This window comes from Brienomyrus brachyistius, chromosome 1, assembly GCF_023856365.1.
Source record: "Brienomyrus brachyistius isolate T26 chromosome 1, BBRACH_0.4, whole genome shotgun sequence".
NCBI lineage: Eukaryota > Metazoa > Chordata > Actinopteri > Osteoglossiformes > Mormyridae > Brienomyrus > Brienomyrus brachyistius.
In genome coordinates this window covers 45,496,082-45,509,741 of record NC_064533.1, presented here as the reverse complement: position 1 = coordinate 45,509,741, position 13,660 = coordinate 45,496,082, and the positions used below count along the sequence as shown (strand labels likewise).

General features: G+C 41.0%; 1 protein-coding gene across 2 annotated transcripts in view; it reads left to right on the top strand.

Moving 5' to 3' along the window:
- The first annotated feature begins 8,382 nt into the window (after positions 1–8,382).
- clybl (citrate lyase beta like) overlaps positions 8,383–13,660 on the top strand; it is a 54,105-nt gene continuing 48,827 nt past the window's right edge. Inside the window, exon 1 of one of the 2 annotated variants that reach the window (XM_049015133.1) lies at positions 8,383–8,461. In XM_049015133.1, coding sequence (XP_048871090.1) covers positions 8,427–8,461 — 35 coding nt within the window. In that variant the 5' untranslated portion in view covers positions 8,383–8,426. The remainder of the gene's footprint in view (positions 8,462–13,660) is intronic. The other variant, XM_049015124.1, reaches the window with a different exon arrangement.

The window sequence follows — 13,660 nt, the reverse complement described above, 5'->3', positions numbered from 1 at the left end:
AATAACTGATTTTGAGCTTTACAAGTTTAAATTATGCTTTACCTGAAACAATTTGTCTATAAATTGAAGTAGGTTGACCTCTGTTGTCCTCGTAAAATTCTAAAAAAAAAAAAAAAAAAGTTTGATCTGCAGTGGGGTTTTTTCCAGAATAGATTTCCACATCTTTGTCAGCAAATCTAATCTGATTTAATGTGATGCTAGACATATCAATATGTACGTACTTCTTGAAGCAGAGCCATTAACACCCACTAATACCAGGAAGTAGATAATATGTGTAGAATTAATAGCTTTAATTTGATAGATTAAAAGTGTGCTAATGGGCTTGGCCTCATGTGGCAAACCTTGTCTTGCCTGACTGCCACCAACTCAGATTTCTGAGTATGTTTATAAATCTATGATGGTGTGATGACTCCCATCCTGATGTGAGGATTGATGCATGTTCGCCTGCGTGGTTGACAGTCTTCGGCTGCCTCAGTTCTCTGTCCCCAGCCAAACGCGGGGGCCCTTGTGACGTCCGCTGTGGGGCTGTGGAGTCTCCAGCAGGTTATGTGGCGCCAGATTCTACAAGTGTAAGAGGCGGAGATACGTCCTGACGGGGGAACCTGCTCATTAGGTCACATCAGCGTCAGCGCATGACAACCTGGACGAGCTGAGGCTTCTGGGGCCCAGGGGCCGCTCCTGTCCAGCTTGACTGTCTGAGCACCCAGTGATATCTATTTCAGTCCACCCACAGATCTGACAGCAAGTGCGGTGACGCTAGAGAATGAATAATTCAGCAATTAGTTGTCTTCCCACCACACTCGTATGTTTTCCCATTCTCTGGTGTCCACAACATTTAGCATCCAAGTGTGGAGCTTAGAGCCATTTTGATTTTCACTTACACGCGGCGCTTTGATTAATTTTACAGCATATTTGAGGAGTTCCTTCCCACATATCACCCCGCAACTTTTTCCAACATTTTTAGCTGTTCAAGGCCAGTGTTTTACAGTAGACTGTGAAACATCGTGTGCTCCTTGATGATTTATACTGAATTAATGTACAAAGAAATTCCATAGATTTCTTTTATATTGTGAGGATAACAACTGAAGGTTTTTTTCTCATATCTACTTCAGGCTGAATATCTCCTCTCATCTTCTGTGGTATGAATTGCCACTTTTTCTGCTGGAATGAAAGCCACTTAAAAGAATTAATAGGAGTACAAGAGAAAGCCCAAATTCCAATGTCACGGCATCAGAGTAGGATATAACCAGGATATGCCAGGCTACAGGTAGCCAGGACTCTGTTCTGTTAGCCAAACTGTGGTCACTGATGCAGCTACATACATTCAGAAAAACCCGGTTTCAGATGAATGTGTCATGCAGAAGTTCCCAGTACAGTAAATACAATTATATCACATTGTTTTTATACTTTGTGTGTTCCTGTACTCGCATTGACCAAAATAACGCTTTCCATAATTTCAGCCCCTGAAGTGTGATATTTTACATGCTTTATATCAGGATTTTGTATTCACTGATATGTGTTCTGGTAAAATAATAGTTCTGGTTGAAGCACCACTTCTTAAAGCACTTCTAACATTTCAAACACTTCTAACATTAATTTTTTCTTACCATTAACATTTCTACTCTTTTAACAAGTAATGGGACCTCATTTAATTTTGGACGTAGTTTAGCACATTGTTTGATGGGTGGCTCCCTCTGTACCGCTGTGAAAACTGGTATTTCATGTGGCCTAGATGGAAGTACCCCCCCTACTGACAGAAACTGGCAGCTCCAACAGCACCTGTTTTGTCCTAAGAGTCTTCTGTGTTAGTCCTACCCAAAATTAATCCTGCTTAGTTCCAGATGTCTGGCACAAACGTATGGCAGGGCTTTAGGCCTGTTGATAAATCCTTTGAGTGTGTACGTGTTAATCATCCAGTTTTAAAACCAAAACATAAGACTTATTTGATTTGCCTATTAAAAATCCAAATGTGTAGCACAGCATGAGATGAACAAGAAGAAATTAAAACAGTAAATAATATGGGTCCCGCGTTTGTCCTGATTGTATGGTACCATTCCCATGTTTGGTTTGGCTCAGCTCACACACTGGCTGCTTTCTTTTGCTTTATTATTTCATGCCTCCTTCAGGGTAGCATTTCCTCACTTAGCGATTAGCGTAATTCTGTGGGGAAACAGCCCTTCTGCTGACATAACCTTCAGGATGCTGGTGACCATCCTGGATCTGTGGCTCTGCATCTCCCTCACGTTCCTCGGAGCCCGTGTCGGCCTCACGAAGCCCTTGAGTGGGCAAAATTCTGAAAAAGAGAAGAGTTCCCTTCTAGGTAAGCTTTGTGCTGTGTGGATGGGACATGGGTTCGAGCAGGATTAGAATGTGCGATCGTTTTTCCATAGGGGATTGAGCACCCCGGTCTGCACCCAGGGACGGATTACGGACCGGGCCAGCGGGGCCGCTGCCCAGGGGCTCTTGGGGTGCAGGGGGCCCGTGGGGCCCCTAGCCCAAAACACTTTGCAACGCTTATCAACAATGTCGTTTGTCTATTTTAGAGGGCCTACATTCTTTGATTCTCTGCCTACAAGGGCCCCTGACCCTATAGGGAGGGCGTTTGGCTGCCAAGGGCCCTTGAATTGTGGTAGTTGTGGTGGTGGTGCTGGTGGTGGTGGTGGTGGGGGGTTGGGGGGCCCTCGCGAACATTTTGCCCAGGGGCCCAAACAACATTATCCGTCCCTGTCTACACCAAGCAGATCCCTTGCCAAATTCCGGAACAGTCTTTCTACACAAAACCACTTCCTGGGATTGTTGTAGCGGGGGAGGAGGGGTCTTCCCTTCCGCTGCATGTCCATCCAGATCTTCTTCATCCTAAACAGCATCTGGTCAATTAATGCTGAAATTATTTGCTGTGTCAATGCAATTTCCCCCAGACGCATTTCATTCCTTTGTTTAAGTTAATGGTTTTTTTTATTATTCATATGGCTTTGTAATTTTGTCTGTTTCCCTAATGAAAATGCATTGATTATCACCTTGTAATTCTCAGTATAGTAGAGAGGCTGATGTATGTGGGTAACAGACCTGTGGGCTGATATCTTAGGGCTTGTGCTCTCGAGGGCTTGTGTCTGTTTGTCATCCTGTATCTGTGTGGGCTCTCTCTGCGTATTCTGGTTTCCTGCGACAGTCTGAAAATTTCCAGGTATGTGGTTTTCTGAGTGCGTATCTGTGTGTGTGTGTGTGTGTGTGTGTGTGTGTGTGTGTGTGTGTGTGTGTGTGTGTGTGTGTGTGTGTGTGTGTGTGGGTGATCCCTGTCTTATATGTTCAGCTGCCTGTGATATTCTACAAATTCACTGCAGCTCTGTACTGGATAGGAGATCATGGAAGATGCTAGTTTTGAATTATCTATGAAATATTGATTTTAATGCATAAATGCAATATATAAATGTAAATTAGACTTCTTTTCTTTTGTGGGAAGGGGGGAATCGTTGTGTATGCAATCTAAAAGGCTCACAAGCTTTTCCTGCTCTTTAAATGTCTGTCTAATGTATCACACCAGATGTGCTATATGTCCAGATTCTGTTCCTGGTGTTGATCATACTAGTGATTACATGTGCAGAGGTCACAATCCTTCTCTGCTACTTTCAGCCCCGTGCAGAAGTGAGTACCAAACTGCCTCTGGGACTGCCATATTTTGTCACAATATCCATTCTCTGTTTTGTTCATACAACTGTTTAATCCATCAGCTTCGAGATGGATTTCAGTTTTGATGTCTGACAATTGGAAGTTAGTGCTAGAAAAGCGGTGTTTACCAACCCGGTCCATGGGGACCCACAGATTTTTGCTCCCTCCCAGTTCCCTGCCAGACAGTCCACATTTTTGCTCCCTCTCAGCTCTCTGCCAGACAGTCCACATTTTTGCTCCCTCCCAGTTCCCTGCCAGACAATCCACATTTTTGCTCCCTCTCAGCTCTCTGCCAGATAATCCACATTTCTGCTCCCTCCCAGCTCTCTGCCAGACAATCCACATTTTTGCTCCCTCCCAGCTCCATGCCAGACCGTCCACATTTTTGCTACTCCATACGGTACTGCTACTCCAAACTCCAAATCACCAGACTCGCCAGCACAATCCTGTGCTTTGGCTGCACCATGATCATGTCTCTGATCCTCTTCCTATTCGCAGGCACGCTGACTCTGGTGATGTTTTTTCCTGTTATCCCTCCGATGCCAAGTCCCCTCAGCCCAGGCAGTCTGTACTTTAGGAACCATTACTCGAAGTCTGCTAGGAAGCTGCTCATTAATAAAGTTAAATGAAGTGAGAATGTGGAAATGAAGTGAACTAGACAGAGTGGGAAAGAGGGATTAAACCCATTTGCTGTGATGGGGATAATGGGCAGACTGGTGTGGTGCGCAAACGGCTGGCTATCCCTGGGTCAGTCACTGGTCTGTGATTGGCTAAACATTCAGTTCTTCATTAATTTTAGTCTGGGATATTTCCGGATGGAATCTTTAGAAAGGGTTGGCAAACCTGGATTTTTGTTTCCTAAACATTTAACCGTAGTCGTATTTACAAAGCCTTTAATTGTATCTTGCTGTATGAGCAGTATGTTCACCTTCAGAAAAGGCACAGCACAGTTCATGTACTCCAATATCTCCAAATTCATGCACAACATGATTGCACAAATATTGTTCTACTTCATTGGTTTGTCTGATTTGATATTAAATTAGAAGATGCTATGTATATTTTTTTTTCAATAACTAAAATAAATTAATAATAATGAATTATTATTGTGAAACTTCTGAAACCTGAGAAAGTAGGTTTTTTTCCTCTTTTAAGGGAGCTGTCAGGTCCTCCCTAACAAACCCAGCAGCTATATCTCAGCTGTGCTTTTCATCGCAAAGGCACATATCTGAATTGTTGCTTAACCTAACCAGTGACCCTGCCACATGCAATCTCTGTCCCACTGGCCGGATCCTCCATTGCACAAGGCCCTGGAAGGCATGCGAGGTGCGCTGCGTGTCATGGAGGGGCAGCCGAACGAAAAAAAAAAAGGGGGAAACCCAGCACTCACGCATCAAAAAAAGAGAGAGAAAAGGACCTGGCCGTGTGCTTACTCATCTGTGAACAACGGAGTGATCGGGAAAGTTTGCATGGGAAGCTTTTTGACGGTGCCCTGCTGCTCTGTCAGCGCAGCACATGCTGAAGACACTGGCATCCTCTATTGCCTTCCAGGTCATTGGTCAGCCCCAGCAGGGGGCAGCGCTGTGCACCTCATGACAAGTCCCCGATTCACAGCTGGATCTGTAAGAAGGTATCATAGTAAATGAGTCGGTAAAATATCACTGGGTTGAAGAGCGTGAAAAATTGTCATGATATCATTTGTAATTCCTGATCTGGATTGCCGGTGAACACGGTCTGGTAATGAAGGGTTTCTTTTTTTTCCCCACAACTCCCTGGTGCACTTCCAGCGCCCAAAGACTGAGATTCTGGCTAATGCAAGACGGCAACAATTACGTGCTCTTGGCTTCACAGTTTCCATGTTGTAGGTGTTGTGGCCTTGATGTAAGATCTTTCTGACACGTTGTCCTGTTTTACATTTTAGATTTACTCTTCATTACTCACAAACAATTATGTCTCATATCCGTTGTCCTGGGACTGGGGGTGGGGGGGGGGGGGGGGGGTGACGGGGATTACTTCTGTTGCCAGTTTTCAATAGTGTCAAATTCCACAGTAATGTGCTTTGTTTTGAAAATGGATCCATCCTGGAAGTTTTCAGGCTGAAGATAAATTGCTTTATTTTAATGCTGTGAATGTATGGATCAAATGTTCTGTGAGCTTTTCAAGGTAATTCAATTTGGTGTTTTTAATGGTCAAGAAACCCCCAAGAAACAGTATTTAAATCATTTGTATGTTTCAGTCAAACAAAATTCTGAACCGTATGGTTATTTTTTAATAATTTCAATAGTATTGGGTTGTTAAGGATTGAGGTAGGTTTAATATTACAGCTGAAATATATTTCCCACTAGTAATAGTTGCTTAAATGAATCTAAACATGAGTTCTAAAAAGTATACTTTTTATTTATAAGTATATATTTAAAATGAGTTCTTTTTATGGCAGTGGCTGGTATAGCTGTGTTTTCCCGTAACTGTGTCTAACACTGATAAAGCTTCATTTTCTTTTATGTGTTTCTGTCAGGAACAATTGGATTCTTTGCCTGTTTTTGGTTTGTCACCAGGATCTACGGTGTTGTGAAAGTGGACTGAAGATGCTGCAGCAGCTGTAATGTGCAGCTCTTTGCTATGACTAACATACAATTTTCCAAACGCCTTGGCTGTGACTCAGTACACTATGACATTTTTTGAAGTAAAGACAAAATCTGTAAAGATTTAATAATTTTTTTGATGACAAAACTTCTCGGTTTCGGGGAACAAAAATCAAAGACTGAAACTCTCGCATATCAGATTCAAAATGATTATTGAAAAAGGTGTCGACTGTTTCAGTTTGATTTCAGATATGTGGGTTGAAAATCTTTTTGCTTGCAGTTGAGTTTTCTTTCATAAATGCATAGTAATAATCTCAGGGGTGCACACTGCTTGCATGGCAAAGGGTGCGTGTCGGCGAATTAAGAATGGAGTCACATCAGCTCACTAAAATTACTGTTAATGGGGACCCCGGTCTAAATGTCACGTTTTCATAATGGATATACTGACATTTGTGAAGTTGGACTTGCCAATGGAATAAGGCAGCCAGTAGTGACACACGGCACTGCTCAGGGCTGTGAGCATAAAGAGATCAGATAGTGGGGTCCATTCTACACTGGTTATTCCAAGACCTAAACTGGTTTATCTTCATAAATATATAAAGATGTGTGTGCTTGTGTATGTCGGAGATAAGGAAAAACACAAGATGCAGCCAATATTAGGGGTGGTTTTATGTGGTGATGCTTAGCGTTATAACGAACTAATTGTTGAAATTGAAGGCAAACTGTGAGACATGAGACAATAGCAACAAAATAAATTATTTTGTTTATAATAAATTCCACAGTTAGGTGGTGACTTTCCATCCATAAATTTTTGTCATCCTTTTATATTCCTTTCATCTCCAGTGCCAGTCCTGGCAGCATTTCAGGATTTTTAATGAACCCAGACATCAAAGACATCAACCCCTGGTGAATGTGATTCATTGTCCACTTGTACCAGTGAATATTAATGGAGGACAATGGGGTGAAACTGTGAATATATATTTGAATATTACATTTAATAATCAGACACCCAAAGTGGGACATTGAATTACTGAAATGTCTGTGATCCTCTACAAAAAATAAGTAATGCTGTGCTGGTGGATTTGGATTTTAGAAGACAAATAGAAGTGCTGAAACTTGATCCACAATGGGCAGCTTGGGTTTGAATTAGAAAGTCATTGTTCCCCATTTGCGGCACAGCTCCGTTGCTTTGGCTTCACCGAGCCCTGGCTTCTTTCGTGGGCTCAGTGGTTCCTCAGGGAAACCAGAAAAAGAAGTGAACATCTTGCTGTGATCCAAAGAAAACGTGCCAAATGCTATCAAAACTGGATTAGGAGACGCCATTTGTGTTGGATTAAAGGGAGGAAAAATGAAGGTAGTCTCCAAGTAACTCGTGAGTGGAATTTTCAAACCGTGTTACATTTTTTAACGCACATAAATGGTTTAGAGACGTACACTTGAAACTTCATTAGCAGTGCTTTCCTTAATGTACTAACCCAAAAACTCAATTAGTAATGTCTTTTGTAGATTTTGTTGAGTTTTATTGTGTTGGAAGCACTGAAATCTAACATCGATTGTGGTACATCAGTTTATAATACGACTGGGGGAGGGGGGGAGGTAAAATCTATCCTCGTGTTTAGTGGCAGGACAAGGCATTCACGTCCTATTAAGTAGTGAGTTCAGCGTGTGTCATTAGCCTGGTGCCTGGGCAGCTTTCACTGGGAGAGGACCACGTGAAAAACGCCGTGTTCCAACACGAGCAAACATTGGTATCTCACCAGGCTTTGATATTTCCCGCAGTACCAGGTTACGGCCGCTTAAGTTACCTATACCAATCAGTTTCTTAAACATACACATTTATGAATGTCAGATGCGGTAAAAAAAAAAAAAAGCTAAGCTATTGTCAAGATTCGATATTCCAAAAAACGTTTATAATGTTTGCGATGAAAATTAATTAAACGCATATCTATGTGTTAATCGAATTACATATTCTAAATGTTATGCAGAAAAGTGTACACAAAAATAACTGTACTCCAATGAATCAGTATCACCTGTACAATAGTAGAGTAGCGCATTTGTGCTACGTCTTTAAAATACACGCGCCTTTAAACCGCGCCCCTTTATACGGACCAATCGGGGTTGTCTGTTGTCTGTCAAACTGCTTTTGTTGGCCAATAGCGCCTCTCCCTCGGTTACGGAAAGATGGCGGGTGCTGTCATAAGACGAGTGGGAGCGCTGTAAGTTGGTGTCCTTTCACGCTTTTTCGTTAAGCTAAGGAGCAGCCGAGCATAGTTTCGTCTTATAACATATGTAGCAGTTTGTAAAAAAAAAAAAAAACATTAAAATGTATATGATTAACTTAAGAGCTTCGCACATTAGCTAGCTGTTTCTGTCGATAGCTACACTTTTGTTGGGTTAAGTTACGTATGTATCCGTAAAATTGATAATATATGTCTTGCTAGTTAGCAATGCACATGTGTGGTATCTGCAGGAAACTCAAACTAGCAAAACGCGTAGTAAGCAGTCCCTGCTAGTCAGACTGCAGGTAGTGAATAAAACAGTTTATGTAGCAACGGCTGCCAGTTAATTTGAAGCTCATTATGTAATTCCCGTATCGGTAACTGCTGCCTTGCATTGCCTGCTTTCATCTTCATATTATCCGTATCGCCAATATCAAACTTAAATGGCGTGTAGGCTTGGCCTCTGCTTTTATGGCAAACTTTGACCCGGCCTCCAGTCCAAGGTTAAATAAACCTTAGGCCTGCTGCCTCTTAATTGCGTCGTATTTCATTGTGTCACTGTCACTTGAACTACAATTAATTACCATCCGCTGCTTGACCTTGCATTGATTGGCGTAGTTTTCTGTGGTCGTCTTGCCTGTAGTCATGTACAGCAGTGTTACGTGGTTTTACCTATGTTATGTAATTAATATTTTGTTTTTTTAATTGTCATTTTTGTTAAATGCATGATAAGGAAATGCAAAATGTATAGCCTTAATTACCCCCATATATTTGTGCAAACTTAAAACTTAAATTCAACATTAAGTGTAAGGTATTCTTTCCTTGTAGTTTGCCTGTACTGTACTTTGGTAGTTTTATACATCTGTAGCTAATTTGTTTAAGGAAATTAATGAGAAACTTCAAACGGTTTAAAATGTCAATTACAAAGAAAGCAGGGTTTTAAAGTTCTAGTAATCTGTCTATATTGGCCATCGAAATCATGCCAGGTGGCTTTAATTTGAGGCAGATGAATTTCCTCAGGCACAGTAGTGAGAATTTTGCTAAGCTACTGTGTGCAGTCATTGCTACACTTCGGTCCATCGTATGTGCAGAGATGATTTCGTCAATATGTAGCTGAAGGTGTGGTTCACTGGAACTCCCATGGAATCTGGGGGATGAGACGTTACATGTTTTATGGAGAGCTTTGAGTCATGCAGTTGTAGATAACTGCAACCTGACAGAAACGCCCTAATGTCAGAGACGCAACAGTGTCTGGATGTTGAAATTGGTTGCTGCTATAAAGTCAGCTAGGAAGAAAGTAGCCTAGAGTGTGTCAGATACTGTGCCAAAGTCTCAATTTGAGAAGTTAATGGGCACACTCTCCCTTTTGCTTTTCAAAAGCATTAGAGAACTGGGTGTAATGTGCCCTTTACAATTTCCCTAACTGGGAAATGTGTATACATACACCATTGCAGCATGCTCGCAAAACGTTTTCAATTTATGGTTTCGCGCCAAAGGAGAATTATTTTGATTTTGAGATAAGGTATCAGACCCATTATAATTTGAAATGAATTGAGTTGTTCTTGTACTACAGTGGCGGTTCCCATCCCCAGTCTGGGGAGCCCCACACAAAATACATCAGCAATATATTTCAAGCCCTCTCATTTGCACATTCTGTTCGCATCTTATAGAACCGCTGATCACTTCATTAATACCCCTCAGGTGTGTGCAGTTTGTGTTTGACTCGGACTGGTCCATGAACATCAAAAGGTTAGGAGCTCCTGTGCTAGAGCATGTTTCAATTGTTAAATTATCCATGTTTTTTTTATCAGTTTTACTTCCTTTCCCATTGCAGACAGATTTGTATGATCAACACAAACTAAATTATTAATTTAGCAGAAGCAGCATACAATGTTTTGTTAAAGCAGGGTCAGAAAATCCCTGCACCAACTGGGATTTGAACCAGTGACATTCTGATCACAGGCCCAGTATCCTAACGGGCTGATCCATGCATCACCTGTTTGCATTCCATTCACTTTCCATTCTTTATTGAGTAATAGTTACATTTGTGCTACATTTCCTCATTTTAATCTTCTACTTATGGCCAAAATTTCAGGCCAAACTGTATTCAAAACACATTCAGTCCTTTAGGATTTACTCTCATATTATTGTTCTTTGCAGTATCATTGTTAGAAGCTTTTTCTCCAGTGTCAGGTTCTTGTGGATTTTTTTTTTTATCACAATGACTTTTCCCACAGTTACATTTTTATATATTATTTACAAATTAACATTTGGGCCGGTCTCAGGGCGTAAGGGCATTTGTGCCCAACAAATATCTGTAAGTAAATGCCTTTTGTTGACAGCTCATTTCCTCATTGATTGTTGTGGGTGGCCAGAGCAGAGGTGTGTGGTCCTAATCTAATTACAAAGGAAAACAACAGAACCTATGCTGCAGCAAAACGCCGTTAAAGACAAGCAGGACACTCATCAGTGGCAAACAAACAGAACTTCAAATATTAGGTAACATCTGTAAAAGCAGTTGTGTAACTTTTGTATTTCAAAACGTTTTTGGTTGCTGGACAGTTTTCGAGGTGGTTTCCGAGCAACAATCACACATCTTTTATCCTATGTTTAGGTTTTCCGTGTTCGTTTACGCAGTGGTATACATTTTAGTTTCACTATGTGTTTTACTGGCAAAACGTTTATTCTGTCTCCTGATCTGATTTGCAGCAAAGCTGAATTTTGTGTTTTCTGCCAAATTTAAGAACTTAAGAAAACAGCGCTGAGAAGACGGTGATTCCAGAAAAAAAAAATATTTTTTTTATAATAGCACATTAATACACTGGTCTGTTACCTGTTATGTTATTGATCTTACCGAGCTTGTCTTTGAAATTTTTTACAGGGCGTTAACTTAACACATGTTTTTGGAGGAAAAGAAAGCTGTGATACCAGGATTGGGGCCCAGCTGAGTAGACTAATATAGAGGAATCGCTTCTAATATAGAGGCCTTCACTTGTCCCGGAGATAATGGAGAAGATTCATACGGCCAACAGATGGAAATACATGTCCTAAGTCCCAGTAGACAGAATATGATCCAAACAAGTGCCTCTTCTCTAGCATTTAAACCTTTTGATCAACACAAAATCTGGGGCAAAGGCTGGTTCTCTCAGTGGCACGTGAAATTGCATCTGTATAAACATTGCTTTGAGGAATTCATGAACAATACCACAGAAGCTCTTTGTTCTCGTTCTGTGATTTGTAGATAGAACTCAGAATGCTCTAACTTAGTGGATGCTCAGAGAATCATTGTTGTTTTACAAATAATACTGGCACAGTGGAAACATGGCTTCTTTTCGAAGGATCAAATTTGAAAAAGTCGTTAGCTCTGTGACTCCCTGTCATTGTTGTACATTAAGTCTCCTGAACGTCAGTGTCTATTAATTTAGCTCCGCAAATATACAAGTTGGTCTAACATAAAATGAAACCTGAACTGAAGCACGTGAAAATGCTATAATTAGTCCGAGTCTGATTTGTGGGGCAGTGCTAGGTTCAGGTATGGACTTAATCCACAGTGCCAGAGACAGGCAGCTGACTTAACATCTGGACGCAGTGCGCCCCTTGCCAAGGCTGGTGTAATAGAGTACTTTGCAAAAGTCGTAGGTTGCCAAAGAATATTATGCTTAAATTATGTTTTTGTTGGTGTTTAACATGATTTTTTTTGTGTGTCAAGTCGTCTAGTAAAGTATTTGCAGTTACCATCCAGAATGTTCTTGAACTAGACCTTGTTTGGCTAATCAATACCTAATCAATAAAGATTATTGGTCAGTTAATGTCAAGTAATATTTTTTCTGACCAGATATATTCTTACTGTATACACAAATACCTTTAAACATTATTTCTTTATCAACTTAAGACTTTTGCTCACTATTGTATATACTTTAGTCTTTGCTAAATGCATAGATTTTGGCGTTTGTTTTACTGTGTGATTCTTGTGATACCGGCAGCTTGATTGGAATGATGATGTTCAAAGAACAAGCAGTATGTTTAACATGGACTTGCAGTTCCTTGTTCTACCTCAGGGTGTCAGTGTTTGCACTGTTCACTGCGAGTTGCTGAGTTTGCAGAACTGGTCCCATCTACGGAAAGCGACCTACAGATATGGATCACTTAAGTTTATTTGCTGGACTTTCATAATAAGGCAGAGTTCGGTTAATTCTTCCAATCGCTTGCCAACAACGTGTTGTTAATAGCATTTTTATTAAGCTTGTGTGTATTTAAAGGATGTTAGACGGAAGGTGACTAGCGAAAGGAAAAAATAAAAACTACTTTTGCACTTCATCCGGTTTTACCTGGAGGTAAGTTATATATATTTAAATATTACTGACACTGGCATCCCGTCCAGGGTGTCTCTTTATACCCTATGCTGCCTGGGACAGGTTTCAAGCTCACTGCGATCCTGTTCCGGATAAGCGGATGGATGTATGAATGGATATATATTACAGATACTTCCAATAAAGGAACAGGCAAATGAGATTAAAATACAGCAGTTTCTCTGTTATTTTAAGGCCATATGTATTTAGATTTCGCGTAGACTACCTTCAAAATAAAGTGAGAATCGATGAACGTATAAAAATGATGTGACTTAAGATAGAAAAGAGAATCAGATCTATATAAATTTATCCAGGTTGTCAATTAGAGGAAATATTAACGCTGAATCTCGTCTTTGTGACATGCGATCAACCAATATCTCAGGCCTTTGAAATGCTTGATGAAAATAAAATATTAAAATGAGCATACGCAATAATAGCACTCGCAATAAATGCTGGATGATTTCCCCCCGGTACGGGGGTGTAGATGCGCAGCGATGCCCCTGAGGTTCAGTGTGCCGGGTCTCCGTGCGTGTCCCTGCCTGCGAGGTATCAGGGAAGCCGGGTCTCTTCCGGCGCGCTCATTAGCTGTGGAAAGAAGCTAGATATGTCAGCAAATGACCGATAGATGGCGCTGCCTATCGCCAGTGAGCACTCTGGGCACCGCCTGATCTATTCCGATACTACGTGGTCAGGGGCATCCCACATAAAATGGCATTTCCATTTATGTATTGGTTTACGTTTTCTCCTGCTGCGCGGGATTATTTTAAAAAAATGCCATACGTTTCTGTCAAAGAGGAAATGAAAATGTTAGCATTGCTCTGAATATATCAGCAATGATCTTTCCACG